This window comes from Chironomus tepperi, unplaced genomic scaffold (genome assembly GCF_022539635.2).
Source record: "Chironomus tepperi strain 1889 unplaced genomic scaffold, CSIRO-AGI_Ctep_v1 contig_85, whole genome shotgun sequence".
NCBI lineage: Eukaryota > Metazoa > Arthropoda > Insecta > Diptera > Chironomidae > Chironomus > Chironomus tepperi.
This window is the reverse complement of record NW_027226207.1, coordinates 2,386,685-2,406,452: the sequence shown is the minus strand read 5'-3', so window position 1 is coordinate 2,406,452 and position 19,768 is coordinate 2,386,685. Positions and strand designations below refer to the sequence as shown.

The following is a 19,768-nucleotide window of genomic DNA, read 5'->3' as shown; positions in this document are numbered from 1 at the left end:
TCAAATTTCAAAGAAAAAGGTAAGATGTATAAAAGATAGTGTGAACTCTTCAAACACCCAGATGACGACGTGTTTCAAAGCAGAAACACAGAAAATGTGTAGTATTGTGCTGCTAGGGTGTCCTTAGTTTTATATCAAGTTGTCAGAAAAAGAATACAACAGAAAGTCGTATTAATAGAAAATAATGTCAAAGATGGAAGAATTAACGAATGTCAAAGAAAGATCAGAAAATCAAAATGAGTAGGAACATATATAGCAAAAGATATGTTCCTAAAGTGAAAGTTTATTGATGAATTGGAGGTAAGAATGTATTTTCTTGCATCTTGTAATCTTGTGGACCTTGAGGTTTTAATACCTCCCTTATTTGAAGCATCCAAAAAAAGCTTCTGAAAACTGAAAATATAAGCAAAATTTCTTCAAAACAATCATAAACTCATCATCATTAAAATTTTGTTTTTTATTCATTCACAAAAATAAAATTATTTTTCACAAAAAATATAAATAAATATCCATCTTATTAAATCGGCAAATAAACAAACCGAAAAGAAAACAATCTTTTACGTCGAATTTCTCCAAAATGTCACAGATCTAAATTTAAATTTAAACGGTAAACATGATCTTTTAACATGTAAATTTCCTTCCTCCGTCGTCGTCGTCTTATTGTCATTCTCCATATCATTTCCCGTCGCCCTCCGACTCGATCGATCATCAATTTTCTTCGACATATTTTTTCCGACATCACAACTGCTACCGCCAATTTTTATCATACTATTATTTTGCATATAACGAAGAATTTTATCAGCAATGAGACATCGTCCCCTTCCAAGTTGTACCCGACATGTGGGACATTTGATAATTTTCCAACGACATTTCTCGCATACAATGTGCCCGTTTACACATTGATATGTATATGTTGGTGATTGCGGTATCTAGTTTTTTTTTTGTGACAGAGAAAAGGAAAAATGGAAAGATGATAAATTTCTTTAGATTGAATTTTTGCAGCTATTCTGTTTGTGTTGTATCAGAAATTGGCAATTTTTCTTTCGATGACTTCTGGCAGAGGTAGAATTTGGGGTGGTAGCTATTGACTTTTAATATTTAAATGCTATTCAGAATTAACATGAATTTTAAGAAATCATCTATAGCCGGGTGGAAAGCGATGTTTCCATCCAATTCATATTTACACTGCCTGACGTCAGTATAGTGCTTATAGATTCTCTAGAATCAAGTATTACGTTTATGGGGTCACGAAGCGAGGAAGTTTGATCTGATTTACTAACAAGTGGGATAGATCCAGAAAGAAAATTGAGAATTACTCCTTCCCAGAATCTTGAACTGATTAGTATCAGATCTGTGTCACACTTCCACACAAATATGATCTAAATCCAGAAATTGACACTTTATTCCCAAAACTTCCTTCCACCTCTGCCGAAGAGATTTATGATAAATAAAAAAATATGTCATGGAAACAACAGCATAGACATATGTAAATAACTATTCATGACATAGAAACATAGATTCTTCTAGGAACAAAACAAAAGCAGAATAAATTTTATTTAAACATCAGTAAGATAAATAATAGTAAGGAAGGTCATGCTGTGATTGAATCAATGAGATTGCCATTTCCATATGCTGGGCAATTAATTAAAATAGTTTCATGGTAAAGCATAATCATTCAATTTTATGTGAATAACTTAAATTGATAATGATAAACTGTAAATATTGAGGATCAGATTTTATTGCAATCTGGTCAAGAATCTGGTTTTTGTGCTTGGGAATGAATTAATTGAGGATTTTTGAGAATTTTGAATCTTTCCTTATGGAAATTAATTTAGATTATATTGCCACAGACGTCACAAAAGGTATTGTGAGCTCAAATATCCAAAATATAAATTTCCTGGTACATAATGTCTACAAGTTGCTTCAATTTTTGACACAAATATTGATTCAACCTGAGAAACTGATACCAGAAGGCTTCCACAATTCCTCAACATAAATAGAATCAAGCTACAAATTTTACCAAAATTACCCTAAAAGCATATCAATAAAATCAACATGACATCACATACCTCCATGCAAATAGGACATTCCATCATCTGTAGTATGTTAATAACATCCGATATGAGATTATGAAATAATTGTGGTTGATACCCTTGCTGGAAAATAGAGATGAACATGAGTATGAATTTCATTATTGCAACATTGTTCAAATACAGGAGCATAAATATATACACATGCATGTTATCTTATCGACATCCACATTCTTCTTCATCATTGACATTATATGTAAAAGTATTCAATTATATTTATGAACAGACACACAATCAGGCAGTCACTCATACAGGTGAAGTTATTTAGGGTATGATAACAGAGAATAGATAAATGAGATCGGAATGGCTGATAATGAAGTGATAGTAGCGGGTATTGAGGTGGATGGGATGAGTATTTGAAGGTTATGGATGAGCTTTGTGGACTTTTTCAGAATTTTGAGGTTAGAATGCATTTTAGAATCATATTCATAAGAATTCACATACAATTGATGCTCTATATTACTGTCCATAACCTTACACAAAACATACATCCATCTCCTTCCCGATTAATCCGCGCTCAAAGAAAATTACCTTCAAGGTACAAATCAACAACAAAACAGAAAAGTAAATTGAGAACGAAAACATTTTCTCAGTCAATTTCCATCGAAATGACATTGTCGGCAATGTGTACAGTACATAGATTTATAATAGTGCTTAGTGGTTATATTTTCATCATCTCAACCACCATTACCAATGTTGAGAGTGCAAACATTTTATTTCTATTACCAGTGCCATCAGCAAGTCACAGATTGTGGAATAATGTGTTGATAGAAGGTTTAGAAGAGCGAGGACACAACCTTACGGTTCTAACTGTGGAAATGGAACGTTCACGGCAAAATGTCACGTTTATTTACATGAGGAATATTTATGAATCACAAGATGAATATTTTAATAAGGAAAATGGAAATACAAGGTTTAATTTAAGGCAAAAGTCACCGCTGACAGTTATCAAAGAGAATTATCAACTTGGGAATTATTTGAGTAGAAAAATGTTTGCATCAAAAGGATTCGAGCAACTCCTAAATTATCCAAAGACATTCAAGTTTGACGCAATCATATTTGACTATACCATGGGACAGTCACTGCTCGGATTTGTTGATTATTTTGGCAATCCACCTCTAATTTCAGTCTCACCACATTCACATCCCTTGAGACTTAATGCCGCATCATCAACACAAATCCTTCCAAGCTACATTTCACATTACTCAATGTTGTCAACGACAAAATCACTAAGGGAAGCAATAAGCGAAAGATTCATGAATGCATTCATTTATCACACATTCGATTGGTTCTACGCGAGTCACATTTACATGAAAAATGAAAATCTTCGTGTATGGAAAGTGTTTGGTATGAAAAATGAAAAGCTTTTGAGTATCGACCATTTGGAGTATTCGGATCTCGTACTCATAAATAGAAATTTTGCTTTTGATGATATTTTTCCATTGCCGCCTAATGTAATACCGGTTGCCGGACTTCAGGCGCAGAGGATTAATGAAGTACCTAATCATGTGAGGATGGTTATTATTTGGATTATGGGATTTTTTTGGGGATGTTACTAGTAGTCCGCTGCATATAATATCAATATCGCCATGTAAATGTACCAAACCCTGCCTTTAGGGCACCTTCGTGTCGTTTTGATGTGTTACTGTCAACGTGACGAAGTTGAGGTGCTCTATCAGCTTCTTGTGCTACTCGCGGTCGGTACTGGATAGAAAGTGTACATTATTCACATAAAACCTATCAAATTGCATGCAAAAAGCTTTGATTTATACCAAAAAAGCTTTCCAAAAGCTTGGGAAAGTTCCTTCTACCTGAATATCAATTCCGCTCTAAAAATTCCTATTTAAAATGTTTGCTACTTCCATTTTTCATTCATACCAATTCAAACAACTTTTTTCGCTACCATTTATTGAGTCTGCAAACTTTCAAAAATAAAATCTTTAATCTTTACTGCACATTAAGCTTTGTTGTGTTTGTGTGAATGTGACTATGACTATTGCATTCTAAATGTGGGAAAGCATGAGATGATGTATTTTATATGAACAAACTGAGATCTTTATGTGTATAATAAACATTCATTCATTCGTTTGTGCAGATTTGTGTGGCTTGTGGTGAAAATTTGATGGAGATTAATGAACTTAAGTTAGGTCTATTGCCATTGGTTTAAGTGAGGTTTGTTGCCATAAAATTCAAAAAGAGAGTTAATAAGAATTAATTAATCTTGTCACGTAAATTGATGGGTATAGTAATTTAATTATTGATCACGTACATCTTACGACATTGTCATGAACTATTTTATTACTTAATTGCATGTTTTATGCATTTTTAAATGGAGCATCTGGGTGGGTTTTGAGGTAAACTATACCGAGTGGGATTTGCTGCAATAAGTCGGGTATATGTCTAGCCATCATCTTGTTAGTCACCTGAAGTAGAGCTAATGAAACCTGGAATCCCTAAAAAATATGATTCATGCTTTAAAACATGTTGCCATCAAATTTCACCCCAGACCATCCACTACAAAAATACAAACAATTCACATTTATGAAACATTAAGCAAATATTCTCATTCATAGGATGTCATCACATTCATTGAACATTCAGAGAAACCAATTATCCTCTTCACAATGGGCAGTTCTATGTTGGCAGAAGATTTAGGATACGAAATAATGCATGAGATAATGAATGCCTTTCGAGAGCTCAACGACTTTAGCATCATATGCAAATGCAATGAAAAATTTATCAGAAAATCTTCTCGGCCACAAAATGTTTTATTTGTTGAATGGATGCAGCAGAATGAAATATTGGGTATGTCTGAAAAATTCTTGACATCAATTAAAGTCAAAAAACAAACTTTTTTTTATTCCAGGAAATTCAAAGCTTCATCTTGTCATCACTCAGGGTGGAATGCTGACAATTCAGGAAGCAATTTGGCACGCAAAGCCAATTCTCGGTTTACCAATTCAAATCGATCAACATCGTAACATGAACAGAGCAATTGAATTGGGCTTTGCTGAGTCAATCAATGTCCGTAATTTTACAGCAATTGAAATTGTCATTAAGGTTCGAATGATGATTGAGAGTCCAATCTATCATGTGAATGTAAGGAAGGCATCAGAGCTCATGAAAAGTCAAAGTCCACTGATGCCGAAAGAATTGGCAATATTTTGGATTGAGCAAGTAGTCAAGCATAAAGGACTTAGTCACCTGCAATCAGAAGCAAGAATGTTTAACTTCTTTAAGCTCTACTTGATAGACATCATCTCAATCATTGTCATCATATTCCTCATTTACATTCTCATCATACAATATCATATCATTAAAGGATGGCTGCTATCGAAGCACAGAACAATAGATGAGGACAAAGTCATGAACGAAATAGATAAATTAAAAAATGAATGATTCATGATGAGATTTATAATAGAATGTAGTAGTAGAAAAAAGAAGGCAGAACAAGAATGAGAATGTAAGTCATTGACAATAAAGAATAGAATGAGACTAATGCGTGTAAGTGCAGCTATATGAGGAGATTTTCTTTCATTCTTTTGTGTTATTTATGATTTATATTGTGTGAATGACTCAGGTTGATTTCTTAGTTCTAGTGACACAGATTTGATGTCTTGGGGATCTTTTTGATGGATTTGGATTCATTTAAATTTTGTGATTTGGATTTTTGGAGTATAGGAGCTCCTATATTGTTTAATAAGAGTCTAGTCACTAGCTCACTATTATCAATCGACTACAAAATACTAATTAAGCTATTACTACTGTACATAGTATTATTCCTACATTAGACATTTACCCAGTAAAAATAATCACCAGCTATGTATGAAAATGCAGCTTTAAATGAACCGTCTACGATGCTATACCATTTAATCCGCTTTATTATGTTGTTAATGTGGGTGTTAAGCTTTCCAAATCCGTGGAATTTCATACAATTTCCAAGTAAAAAGTACCGTTACCTTAACTATCTTAGCATGTAGTAAGTCAGTGAAATTGCAATCTATTTTCTATAGATTCGAAAGACTTCACGACTACATCTCAATATTCCTATTGAATTGAATCTTTTTTATGTACTTTATCCCATGTCATCATCATCTGAAACACATTCTTCCAATCAAGATTTACACAAGCATTTATCCATTGTCTACATCTTTACACTACTCATCCACTTCCATCCGTTTCACAAACAATTCAATTTGCTCATCAAAATCAATTAATCCATTACTTTAAAGATATTTCTTAAGTACGAATTAGTTTTTTTTTCGGATATAATTCATCTCCACGTGTAGGCAAAGCACTTTTTGTTGAGAATAAATTTTCTGAAGAGACTCAAATTATTTATGAAGGTCGAAAGCATGCTGATTCTCTCCATTATGAAAAGGTTATTCATTCCTTTTTAAGAAAAGGATAAAATTAGAATTCTGAAAGCGGATGAGAACCCAACAAAGAAAAAATGAGGAGTAATAAGGTAGTAGACAATTTTTTGATAGATAAATCGTGACAATGAACTCACGTTGATGGATATCTTTATTGTGGAGCGAGGGTGACACTCAAATTAATCCTAGTGACGGCTTTAAAGAGATTTACTTTGTGAATAATGAGATTTGTATTTGAAAGTTGAATTATTGCTTATTTGCACTAATTTGTATCAATTTAAAAGGCTTATGAATGGAAAGTATTGTTGAATATTTATGGAAATTAGATGCTGAAAGCACTGAATTAATTGCAGCCGAATGAAAGGTTCTTATTTGAAATTCTGATTCAAACTTGACGTATCTACTCTATTACAAGTCAAATAAAAGACTCTATTGTCTAAAACACTTCATTAATAAAATTCAAGGATATTTGTAATAGACGGACGTCATTATAATACCTAAAGAAGCAATCATCCTCTATACTACTCAATTACATTGTATCTAGTTCCTCTGATCATTTATGCCAACTTAGAACCGCAATTAACTTAATCACTAAATTAAAATCAATCATTTAAAATCAATGTCTTAATCGCTTGACTTCAGATGGAAACCTCAACTCTAATTACTCATTTTCCTCATTCTAATTCGATAGCTGCTAATAAAATCGTTTTTCCATTCCGCCTGCAACAATCACCGACAACTTAGTGAACGAATGACAGTGACCTTCACGGATATAGAGAAATATTTATATATATGCAAAAGTGCTCACACAATTATGATACAGACTTGATCTTGTTCGTGAATGAAGGCTCATAAAAGCACTCAGTATTTTCTGCGTTACTGATTTCCGCAATCATTTTGAATAATGTGTATTATCTTATTTGAAAGGTATTTTTTTAATAACCTCATGGATAATTTAATGTCACTGAGGTGCAAAGCTTGTAGCACATGTTAGAGCTGATTATGTGAATGATCTCATCAAAACAACTTTAAACTCATCCGTCAATTTTATTGTATATTGTTGTTTATTTATATTTTATTGACTGTGGCTGATTTATAGTTTTGATCAGATGTTTGTCGGTTTTGTTTGGAATTTGCGGCTCGCTAGGCTGCAGACCATAAACCATAAAGAGCTCTTCTTCTCCGTCTCCGACTATGTGACTTGGACTAACGGCCTATCACCACGAGAAGGTGGGGTTGGTACGCAATGGTGTTAAGCTAAGTGCAGCCCTAGACTGCATCAATTCCACACTCATCACCTTTCAGTAGTCACTTTACCTAACGAGCTCTTACTCTAATTTCAAAAAAAATCTTCACACAAATAATTCCATCTTCAATAGAAGTAAGCCAATGATCTTCAAAAATGTGTGGCATCATTAAACTTACAAGTAGTTTTTTTTAATTGCCAATAATGCAACCTTGAATTACAAATTGGATTACCATAAATGTTTTATATTTTTTTTTACAATTTCAAGTTTTTACGGAGCTATGGATTAACACGTTTTGTGTTTAACACGTACGAGTTATTTTTAGAGCAGCTTGTAATGTTAATTATTGTAATAAGGTACATTATGTGAGGATTACTTTTGCGGATGGTGTTTTGAATGCTTTTAATGAAGCTGCAAATCCGCGTGGGTCCTGAAGCTTATATTATCCTCAAAATGTCACTTAATTACAGGATATAGGAGATCACATACTGTCTTAATATTATGCATTACTTTTTAAGATCAACAGTCACCAATTAACACTCATATATTGTCCAATAATAATTTCTCAATTCACTCAATACACATTCACACTATTAGTTGCAGCAACAGATCTCTTAGACACAGCCACAATATCAATAAAATCATGTCCATTCAATTGTCCACGTCAATTGCATAAAAAAATCACTTTTTGAATTACCATTTCAAAGCTATAAGCGCACGAGTCACACATTTTACAGCAGCAGTAATAAAACTAAAGAGTGTGGAAACTGCACAAAAGCAACAAAACATTCAATTCACTATTTTTTATGTTCATTCAATAATGTGTGCAGCTTGACAAATGTATGTATGATAGAGAATATAAGAGAGCTTGCATACTTGCGAGTTCCTAGCGCGCCATAACAGTAAATTTACTTCATTGTTGTCATCATCTGTTTTATTGTGTATTTGCTCTGCTATTTCTTGTATCCGCCAACCCAGCACATCTTGTCCATTAACCTTCAAAGTTTTTTTATATCGTTTTATTAGTTTTTTAAGTTGTTCTTTTTTGCTTGACGTTGAGCGGGTTTTTTGCGCAGAATGGGTGATTGGGATTAAGATTGTCATTTTTGGGAGGATTTGTTGAAGGAATGAGTGGAAGTCTATGCAAAATCCGAGTCGACCTTGAGTTCTGGTGCATAACAAAAGAGAGCAACTACTCGAATTATGATCGTAGCCTAAAAGGTCATGATTCATACTTCCGAAAATTGAATCATCGGCAAAACTTGCTATGAATAAGCCTTTTAGCTTTATTTCCACCTATATTCTAGTTAAATCAATCTACACAAGTCCCTACATAAATATTCAAATTCATATAAATCCCAATATAACTTATTCCAATCAAAATACCAAAAATATCTCAATTCTAGCTTCCTTAATCTCTTCCATAAACATCAAAATACTCTTTGATCTTTTCCTGCAATTCAACCGAATATAGCAACACAAGAGAAAGTGCAAAACAGCTGTTTACATAATAAATATGATAAGTTTATGCAAATTTCCCAGAGTATGTCACGTGTTGATCGAAGATTTCGCAATAACTTTATTGGTAAGCTGTTGGAATATTGAGGTACGTATTACGATGAAGGAAAAGGATTGGAAATGTTAAGTTGTTTAATGCGATTCCATGAAATTGAGTGATTTAAATATGATGATTGGGATTTCACATGAATATTAAAGAGAGTTGTCATTGAGACATGCTTGTCATCCAAAAACCTAAGAATCTCCTCAATCCTCTTCAAAAATGCGCCATTAATACCAACAAACTCCAATATCTACTCTCAAACTCCAAGCAATATGCTTTTGCAAAGTTCCCGCTCTTTATTCTCACAGTAGGAACTAAATTCCAAAATAATAACAACAATACCTTCAATAAACAATCACCAATTTGTAAGTCGTGCTGCTGTTCTCTCGTTTCATCGACAAAACTTATAAACGGATACGGATCCCATGAACTTTTACTAAGTTTTATACCCAAACCATCAGCACCGTTCTCGATACAAATTAATTTCAAATTGGAATTATTATTATCATGACATTCACTCGTCCCATCCTTATGTTCCATAATTTCATTCATTGTTGGGTTGTTATCACATATTTTATCCATTACGTGTTAAGTATACACATATGTGCGTACTCTTAAGTGGCAAAATTTTACACTTGAGACAATTTCAATCTATTCTAATCGCTATTTAAACATTCACTTTAATTGATATTATTTTTACTTCCTTTTGTTTGTACTTTATTTCATAGGATTAGCGGCAATTTGTGGTAGCTGACATGTATATACACTCACGAAATTTTCTATTAATCTCTCTGCGAAATCAACTCGATAGAATTTTTTCGATACACAAAAAAAAATCGCTTGAAATTCACCAGATATCAATAGCTTCGCGGCAGCGCGTTTACTTCCTTTCAAAATCGAACAATATATGTGAAAAATGAAAAATATTTCTTATGCCAAGCAGAAAATAAAATAAAAAAAATTATTAAATCCTCTCTCTTAATGCAGAGCTAAAGCTACAAAGTCGAGAAAAAATCACGTATGACTCTTTAAGCCCCCCACCATACACTAGTCAGAGAATAGCAGCACATCTCTATAATTTTTTTTTTTTTGTTTGAGTCTGAACAATTGCAAGACGAGAATTACCGCATGTTATTTGCACAAGTTATAGAACCAACGGCAAAGCTATTACATTACTTAACAGAAAGAAAAAAACGTGTTTTATTGCTATTACCGTAATCGTATCGATACTTACTATATCCATTTACTTCTTTCTTTACATTTATTTACTTCTTTTTGCTATATTTACCAGCCAGCATGCTGATGTGTAAAAGGTATATTTGCAATAAACCCGGAAATAATGTCACAATCTTAATAATATGCTGGCTTGCTTACTCAAGCATAAATATACGAGTTGAAGAAAAGACATTTGAACATGCTGCTGTGTGCTGGAAACCATAAGTTCACATTTTGTGTGTCTACGTTTTTGAGAAGGAAAACAAACTATAAAAAAATTGGATTGAGAGAGCACAAACAGAGCATAATCAAGTGAGTTAGTTGAGATACGAGAAGTAAGTTGGAACTACTAATAGTTTAGGAGAAGATCAATGAGAGGAGAGTGAGAAATGACTGTTTTGTGGCAAGAGACTAGTTGATGTGACTTAGCGGAGATGATTTTGGTGAAATTCATTACGATTGGAGATAGAATTGAAATTGATTTAAGAGTTTGAAGTGACCAAGCTTCGAAAATTGGGATCCGAAGCCATAACTTGACCCTCGCTACACCCTTCCCCCCTAAAACCCAAGACTATTGATCTGAAAAATCCCAATAATTATTAAAAATCCCAAAAAAACTCATTTGCAATTAAAATTCCAATTTCCTGATCAATTTGCATACAGCTTCATTTGCCTAAACAGAGTAACTCACTAACTATTCAGCTACGGAGTTCCCCTAATAAACCATCAATATTTATTAACACAATTTAAATGGGTTTCTCCGAATAGATTTCTCATTAGAATAGACAATATTATTTGTTTAATAACTACGTCATGGTAAATTACAAGTCGGAAGTATGAACCAGAAAATTTGTCATTTCCTAAATCATTACTTAAAGTATTCAATATGACATTGTATTATTAAAGTGTTATTAAACTTGCAATATTAAAACTTATGAACGCATAGTTTAAGCTTTATGTTTTTTTTCGATTTCACGGTCATGTCTACTTATTGTTGCTGAAGTAGTGGAATGATGATGCTGTTTAGTTACTATTATGAATCAATTGGATATAAATGAGGTGTTAAATATAACAAGATTCGACAAAAATGAATGTGTTAATAGACAGATGTGTTTTGACATTATCTGCGAATTGGATTGTGATGTTAAGCCTTAAGGACATTGCAATTGTTAACAAATAAATGAACAAGTGTACTGCATTGTATGATTTGATAATGAAATGTAGAGAAGAGATATATTTCGCATTTTGCCAAATTTCTCATCAATATAAACTAGCTTAACAGAAATGAAAAGCTCTCAAAAAAGGGTTCAAATCCCAAATTTCGATTTTTCATCATGAACGCCTTTTCGAAGTCTATGATTCTTTTTTTAATTTTTTTGCTTATAATTTAAGCAACAATTCATTTAAAATACACAAATCCTCATACATCCTCAATTACACCTGAATAAATCCCTTATTGTTCCTCTTAAATCAGTCACACAATGCGTAATAATTAGTGAATAATCCTAAATGAACGACGAGGATGCAACAATATTGCAGATTATAAAAAAACAATGTTGTGATTAAATTTGCAACAATCATATTCCCTCATTTGAGAATCAAAAGTCTTCAAATAACTTTAAATAATTAAATCTACTTCTGCTGCTGTGCTGCAAATTATGTCGTGTCTCATGTGAAGTATTAAAATGGATTTTAAAGGTTTTAAGGAATCAAAGTTGGCACATTGAAGATGAAATTAATTTAAAACTTATAGACAGCTTCCTGTTTAATACAAGATGCTGTGCTATAAACTCAAAATTAATAAGCTTTATTGATTGCTTAGATATGATCTTTATTAATCTTTATGTATTGAATATGTGGGATATGTTCATGGAAGTTAAAAGTTAATGTGTGTTAAGCTAAATTAATGAGGATTGTAAGTTGGGAATAGGAAGTGTTGCAAATCAGAAGAAGCAGGGATTATTGATTTTTTTCAACTGCAGAGCTTGAATTTAGTACGAGTTTTGGCGGGTAAACTTGATTCTACACCTGAAAATCGAGTTGACTTCAAACTTCCTTGAAAGTTCATTGACTTATGGCTTTCAGCAGTTTACCTTTAGATGCAGTCGAGTTGACTTGAATCGATTTTACCATCCACAGTTTGAGTTGACTTCCAGCTCTGCCCTGTTCGATTTCCATTATACTTAATTCGCTGGCCGTACAGATCAACTGTTATTCATAACCTCCTGACCATAGAGGACACCTAAAACTAGCTTTATTGCTAGCTCCAGCTTGCAAAATCTCGATTTTCATTAGAAGCATTCAGTTCATACTTAAACATTGCATAAGAAAGCCTTGATAAAGTCATGACGGAATCATCTTCTTCATTTGTGTCGCTAAGCATTCACATGAGTAAATGAGCGTTGCCTGAAAAACTCCACTCAAATCCGAAAAATTTCCACTCAAAATGGCAAAAAAGTTGATCAAAAAATTTCCATTCATCCATTAATAATGCATTAAAGATCTGATACGCTTCCCAGAAAAATTTTCCACTCATATCAATAATCTCTCAATTTCACATCTTTAATACCTGGATCTGTAAAAAAAAATATTAATAAATTGATAACAATCAATCATAATTAAGATTTATCTTGCGACTCTTTTTTGTGTGTGCGATAATTCACTTATGAAATTTTTGCAATTCCACCTGTCACACGTACTGTGGCAAGATTGATTTTTATTTTAATTAATATAGACAGATATACATCATAGCTTGATATAAAAAAATCTCTTAAATAACAGACACACAGATAAAAAAAATTAATTAAGCCATCCCCGTATATGCTCACAGTTAATTAAAAAATATGAAAAATGCACCCAAAAGCAGGCACATTTTTTGCACGCAGGGGTGATTCAAGCATCAGATGCCTTCACTATGGAAACAATAAATAAATAAATTTTCATAAACTAAGTGAGCTACGGCGACTGTTAATTGTAAATTTAATTATTATATATCCTCAATCCTTTTGATGGAAACCTGCAGATTAATATCATCACCTGCAAACGTTGCCTGAATATTATCATCAGTAAGTTTAATTCCACGTTGTGATGTGAATATTTCCTAGTAAAATAAGCATAAAAAACCTTTTAGCTATTCAGATCTTTAAGATCCAGAGCTGCGCTTAAAGATAAATGATTGTTTAACGAGTGAGGGTGCGCCAGACCACTGCACTCAATAGACCTACAGTTTATTGGATCAGTTTTGGACATGATTATAGTTCAAGGTCTGTGAGCCGACCAGATTCAGGACATGTCAAAAATTTCCCATGCCAAGTCTCGAACCCATAGGGTTCGGGCAATAACCGCAGTACTGCCATTTCCTACATTTCAGATAAGCATAAAGTGTAGATTTTGACTACATCTTAAAGTTCATCCAGAGTGATGCAGACCTGAAGTTTTTGACTATAAACTAGTTGACTTTCAAGAACCGCAGGTCTGCATTTCTGCAATTTTGGACAAACCCTATTCTTAGACACCTGTGACATTCTTGTCAATATCCACTAACTACTTCCAGCAACTAGTAATAACTCAGACACATAACTAAACACATCAACCAATCAACCCCCTATCCTCCAAAAATTCAGCTAAAGCTTCATGTAATCCCGACGTGTGGAAAACAAAATAATAAAGAACCAAAAAAAAAGTACAGCATAGGAAAAAAAAATAATTAAATTACCTGCCACGACGTGCTTTCCATCGAATAAATCTCATTTCGATTTATCAACTGTACACCGAGAATTTTATTGGCAACTTTTCGTATGGCAATCTCAAGAATGTATTTTGTTGTGTAATCGAACGATGCTTGCATTAGACACGAAATGAACAGGTCATTATTTCTGTATGGATGTACAAAAGGAAAATAAAATGAAAAAAACAATACAATTTGGAATGAAATTTTATAGCTTTGCAGAGAGTCATAAAACTTTCCAAAAAGGGATAATAACAGTTAAATACAGGCTGAATGTACAGCATCAAAAAAACTTACGTAACATTGGCCACAACTTTCACCCAAAATTGCTTTTCATCGAGCTGTAAAATCAATGACGCATTCTCAATGGGCAATCGTGGCGGTAGAGAAATTTCCGCACTTGATGTGCCGAAAAAAATTGTCGGTAGGTGATGGATGGAATTTACATGCTGTATCAATTCTGATGCTTTAAGCTTATCTTGATAGCAATGCTCACTGGCTGGACAATAGAACAATTCTTGATCGATTTTTGAATTATTATCATTACAATGAGGCATGAATATAGGCAAACTTTCTGATGACACATTACATGAACGTGGACGTTGAGTGCCCAGAAGGCTTCCATATGAATTTGATAGTTCCGAGCCGAGATTTCGTGTCATTGATGGACATCGAATGACTGCCATTTGAGTTGATTCCGCAGCACTAAAAAATGGAAGAATAAAAATCAAAAAAATTGTTCTGGTTCTGTGGTGACGAGGGTTCAATTTTGCAATCAATAATAGTCATAATATCCAACAGAAATATATATCCAAAATACTATCCGGCTTATGATTTTTTATCTCAAAACAATTTTGTTTAATGTTTATGGGAATTTTTTTTACTGCCACAATTTCTGTCATTTTCTTCTTGTTTCTACATGATTGAATTGTTTATTTGGATTGTTGCTACAAATGAAATTGTTTCAGCTGTTGATTCGTAATGTTAATGTCCATCAATCATTTCTTGAGAGGTGACTATTGGGGTGTATTTGGTTTTATAGATTTGAAGCTTTAGATTGAGAATTTTTGAAGGGACTTTGATTTCTTTAAGATGGTCAGGGTGAGGTTTATTGATCTGACAGAAACAGTTTAATTCAGAATAATGAACCGGAGTGGAACTCAAACCCACGTCTTACGACAAAACGTATCCGACATTATAATACATGTCATATGGTGATTGAGAAATCATATTCTGAAGGGATTTGAACCCACAAAATCACAAAATGTGCAAATAAAGATTCCTGATCTTTTTTCTAACCAATCGGCTACAAAGGCCTTGCCCTCGCACTTACAGTATCGCATATTTATGGTTCGATACACCAAATTCCATTTTGCTCAGACTACAGCTCAAATTGTGCTAAATTTTCGACTTTATACTTCCATTTTCCAAAAATTCATCATTTTCAAGATCAAGTGATAGAACTTGTATCTAAGTCACCCCCAAAAAAGCAATTACAACCATAAATCCAAGAAACACTTCTAGACAATTCACCAAAAATCCATCCCACAGCATTTGTATATTCTAGAATTTATACATCATTCTAGGTATTAATAAGAAAAGTCCCTCCAAGAGCAGAAAGTGAACGTGATTCTGCGAAAAGGTCACAGCTTAATGCGATGTCTGTATAAACATCCATCCGAACAAACACATTTTTATGATGAATTTCAAAATCTTTACCAAGAAAAAAATCAATTCCGTCCGGTTCTTTAAAGTTTTGTCATAAGAATCTTCCTTAAAGCTAGCTTTCGCTTTTCAATTTCACACTATGTACGTACCGAGGAAAAATGTTGCTCGCTGACTGTGACAAAATTTTGTTCCTTATCATTCCACTTTCCTCATTGTCAATCTTCTTGCAGCCTTTTTGCTGACTCAGACTCTCCATTGACGACGCCTTGCCCATAATTTTAGCAAGAAACTTTTGTGTATGCGAATGCATTTTCGGTGTTGCGGTTGATGTTGTGTGTCTATCATGTTGTGACTTGCATGTTTTTGCACCAAAAATTTTCTCTCGTATTTTTCCATGCGGACCATCTTGCAGGTTAAAGGTTTCGATTAATGTCGTGTAAATTTGTTCCGCCAATAAGCATCGAACCACACTGTAACGATCCCGACATATTGGACATTTATCAGATCGTGCACGACATCTCAGACACAATAAATGTCCATTTTGACATTGTGTGAATGGTGATGTAATCGTGTTAAAACAGACAGGACATTCGATAGCTGTTAGAATTGTTTGAACTGTTGCTGCTAACTTTTCGTAATTCAGTGGCATTGGACCGCAACATAAATTCGATTCGCATTGTTGATCCAAGTTAGTATTCCATAGCAATAACGTCACATGGTCGATTTTTGATTTCACTAAATTGGCAACATCTGCGACTCGCATACCTAAAACATCTTCGCCATTTACCTAAAAAACAATGAAAGATATTAGAGACATCTAAATTGTGTTGATGATGATGAGGAAATGATATTGAAATTTAATGGATTGTAAATGTGCTGAAATTTTAGTGACATTTTCGCGAGGGTTAGCTTAATGAGTTTAAGTAATTTTTGATGTCTTTGAAGATTGTCGTAAATTATTTTAGGGATGAAATTTCAATTTTTTAGCAGAGGCTTGTTAACTACTCTAAATTATTATGCTTTAAGATCGAATTCTAAATTGTGAATTTTTATGAATATTTTGCGCATTTTTGAAGCTCTTAATTAAATACTTGACTATATACCAGCTCATAATCCTCAGAAAACCTCAATCTACAACATATACCCAGCATAGCTGATTCAAAATCATTGTACATGTCATACAGTCGACAAAATTAATCGACTCATGTCACATCTACTTCTTCCTCTATCTCAAGACCTTCAATATCCTCACTAACTAGCACTAATGACTTTGAGTCCAAAAATGGCAGCATCAAATGGTTAGTTCCATTACAAAAATTCCAGCGTCTACAAATGTCAGCTTCCAAAATTCACATCACTTCTCCAAATTACACATATTGGTTTTTAAAAACTATCATAGCTTATTCATTTCATCTCATTTACACGTCTTCACAGACAACCTTGCCACTGTCTTTAATATAATGCCTATGCACAGCAAGAAATCACCAACCATCTTTGCACACAATTGTCTAATATCATCATGCCATTTTGGAGATTATTATGGTTATTGTTTGTCTAACAGCATTATATTAAGTTAAGTTGATTCACGCATGATTTGTGGATACAATGGATGCAGAATAGTGAAATGTTATCATGTTGAAATTGTATTCAGGTTGAGATTTGATGTCTGCATCCGAAAAAGGTACGGCGTAAAATAGGTCGAAAATCCGATTCCAGCCTGACTTGACTTTGGTCTAAGATCAGAATTCATCGAGTCTGGCCTGGAGTTAGAGACATGCTAGCCATTTTTACGCATTGTACCTTACGGAACAGATACAGCAGTTATTAACCAAATCAATCTCTGCCTACATCAGCATACTGTTTACTCTATGATCACTTCCATAGCAACAATCTTACTCTCACGCGCTTTAACCTTTAAACAACTTAATTTAGCTAATTACAATCCAATTTTAGCTCCAACTCCACATATCAATATTTTCAATAACACCATCCACAAAACGTGAGTCATTTAAATACAAATCAGCATACATGCACAAAATCACATTATACTTGAACTTGTTAATCAAGTTACAAGCGTGTAGTAGTCCGTAAATTCTCATTATATAATCGATTATTTTTATCATAACATTGGAAGTTCTTCATGCGCAACAAATATATTAAGAATACTTGAGTCAGCATCCACAAGAGTAGCAAAACAGAGAAACGAGAAAGATCAAGAAACACATTAGCAACAACTATTTTATCTCTTTCTTCTTCTCTGTGCGTCCTTCAAATAGTTTCATGTCACTTTTTTCAGCTTCAAGTTCACGCGCACAATAAAATGTGAAAGAGAAAAGACACAAAACTGTAGATTGTGCCGTTGTCGTCGACTGTTTTTTTTTTACCTCCAAAACACAATCACCTTCCTTTAATCCTGACGTACTTGCAGGCGATTCTTTATCAATTCTTGATATGTACGGATATGGATCCCATTTTGAGCGCGATAATAAAAATCCAAAACTTGTCGCAGAATCAGATGCTTTTGTGATATTCACAAGGCGAACAGATGGCGAATAATGATCAACATTTGTGATTAACTGTTCATTGACCTCGTCACTTTCGCGATCTTCTATAAAAATTACTGGAATTGTAATTGAACTTTTTGACTTGACATCTTCGTCTTCTGCAATTGTCTCGACCATTTTTACATCCGAACTGATCAACGTTATAACTTTAACTGAATGCACAGTGAGATTTGTGGAAATGAGTGAGAGTTTTTTCTGCAAGAACTGACCTTACATCACATTCGTTATTACCACAAATACAAGCGTATGATGTGTGGATGTATGGATTAGTAACACACAGGTGAGAAGTTGCTGCATGCTCGTGTAGAAATGCCGGTTGCGGCAGTGCTTTACATGGTGGAAATTGTTGTTATGATTGGATTGAATTGTTAAGTTTGAATATTCAGACCGTGGAAATTATTGGAATTGATTGATTTAACTGGTTTACGATGTTTGATGATACCAAAACATCCAAATTTACACATCCTACATTCTTATACCCCAAAAAAAAATCCCCACACACCTAACAGCATGCAAATCACGGTCCGAACACAAACAAACTTTCAAGACACAAAAAACTGCTCCGCAATTGTTTATGGCAACATCCAACCACCCATGACCTTAACCCACATCATTCATGTAAATATTTTCTAATAATTTTTGAATAACAAATAGAAACTACATGGCGATGTAGATGCGCAATCAATCACAATTGATGCATTTAGTAATTGATAGTGCCTTAAACGCTACCAATAACATTTTTATAAGTCTATTCATCTCTAGTCAATAAATCACCGGGTAATCATCTGACCTTCCTATTAATTGTCGATTATCAATTATTAGTTGCTGTATGGAGGATGTGTTGTTGACTGACTTGTACCTTTTGTGGTGTATTATTTCATTATTGATGGTGTTTGTATTGAGAATGTGATATTGAAGTGTGAAGGATTGGATTGGACTTATAAGGCAATGGGATTGGCGTGGATGTGCTTGACAAGTTCTTGAATGGCGTTGACGGAATTTTATAGGCTTTTAATTAAGTTTGACTTCATTAAATATTGTTGGGAATTTTGAATTGATGTAGACGTCATTTTTGAGAGGCCCCAGGCTTGTCACAAGGCTAGCAAAGTCTCAGATATCAAACTACTCAGCCTAAGAGTCGCATATGCCTCTATATGACTAAATACTTGCTTAATACTGCAAATTCTACAAATCCTAAACCTCTTCAAAATCAATTAAAATTCCAAATATCCTAATAAATCTCTATGCTCTACATCCACTCTATAAATTAAGACACTATAAACTCAATTCACACATCAACAACTCAACTAAAAACCTTTC

General features: G+C 33.6%; 3 protein-coding genes across 3 annotated transcripts; 1 reads left to right on the top strand and 2 right to left on the bottom strand.

Annotated features, from left to right (window-relative positions):
• Positions 1-515: 515 nt before the first annotated feature.
• LOC139086345 (uncharacterized) lies at positions 516-10,156 on the bottom strand. Its single transcript, XM_070634768.1, has 4 exons — positions 9,617-10,156; positions 8,590-8,709; positions 2,070-2,156; positions 516-929 (listed from the first exon to the last, which is right to left on the bottom strand). The coding sequence occupies exons 1-4, from the start codon at positions 9,854-9,856 to the stop codon at positions 558-560; spliced, it is 819 nt and encodes a 272-aa protein (XP_070490869.1). The 5' UTR covers positions 9,857-10,156; the 3' UTR covers positions 516-557.
• Positions 2,646-5,613, top strand: LOC139086098 (UDP-glucosyltransferase 2-like). Its single transcript, XM_070634413.1, has 3 exons — positions 2,646-3,598; positions 4,664-4,895; positions 4,957-5,613. The coding sequence occupies exons 1-3, from the start codon at positions 2,699-2,701 to the stop codon at positions 5,487-5,489; spliced, it is 1,665 nt and encodes a 554-aa protein (XP_070490514.1). The 5' UTR covers positions 2,646-2,698; the 3' UTR covers positions 5,490-5,613.
• Positions 10,157-13,104: 2,948 nt separating the features above from the next.
• Positions 13,105-18,634, bottom strand: LOC139086561 (uncharacterized). Its single transcript, XM_070635043.1, has 5 exons — positions 18,269-18,634; positions 16,034-16,671; positions 14,514-14,921; positions 14,205-14,364; positions 13,105-13,589 (listed from the first exon to the last, which is right to left on the bottom strand). The coding sequence occupies exons 1-5, from the start codon at positions 18,563-18,565 to the stop codon at positions 13,476-13,478; spliced, it is 1,617 nt and encodes a 538-aa protein (XP_070491144.1). The 5' UTR covers positions 18,566-18,634; the 3' UTR covers positions 13,105-13,475.
• Between the last annotated feature and the right edge of the window lie 1,134 nt (positions 18,635-19,768).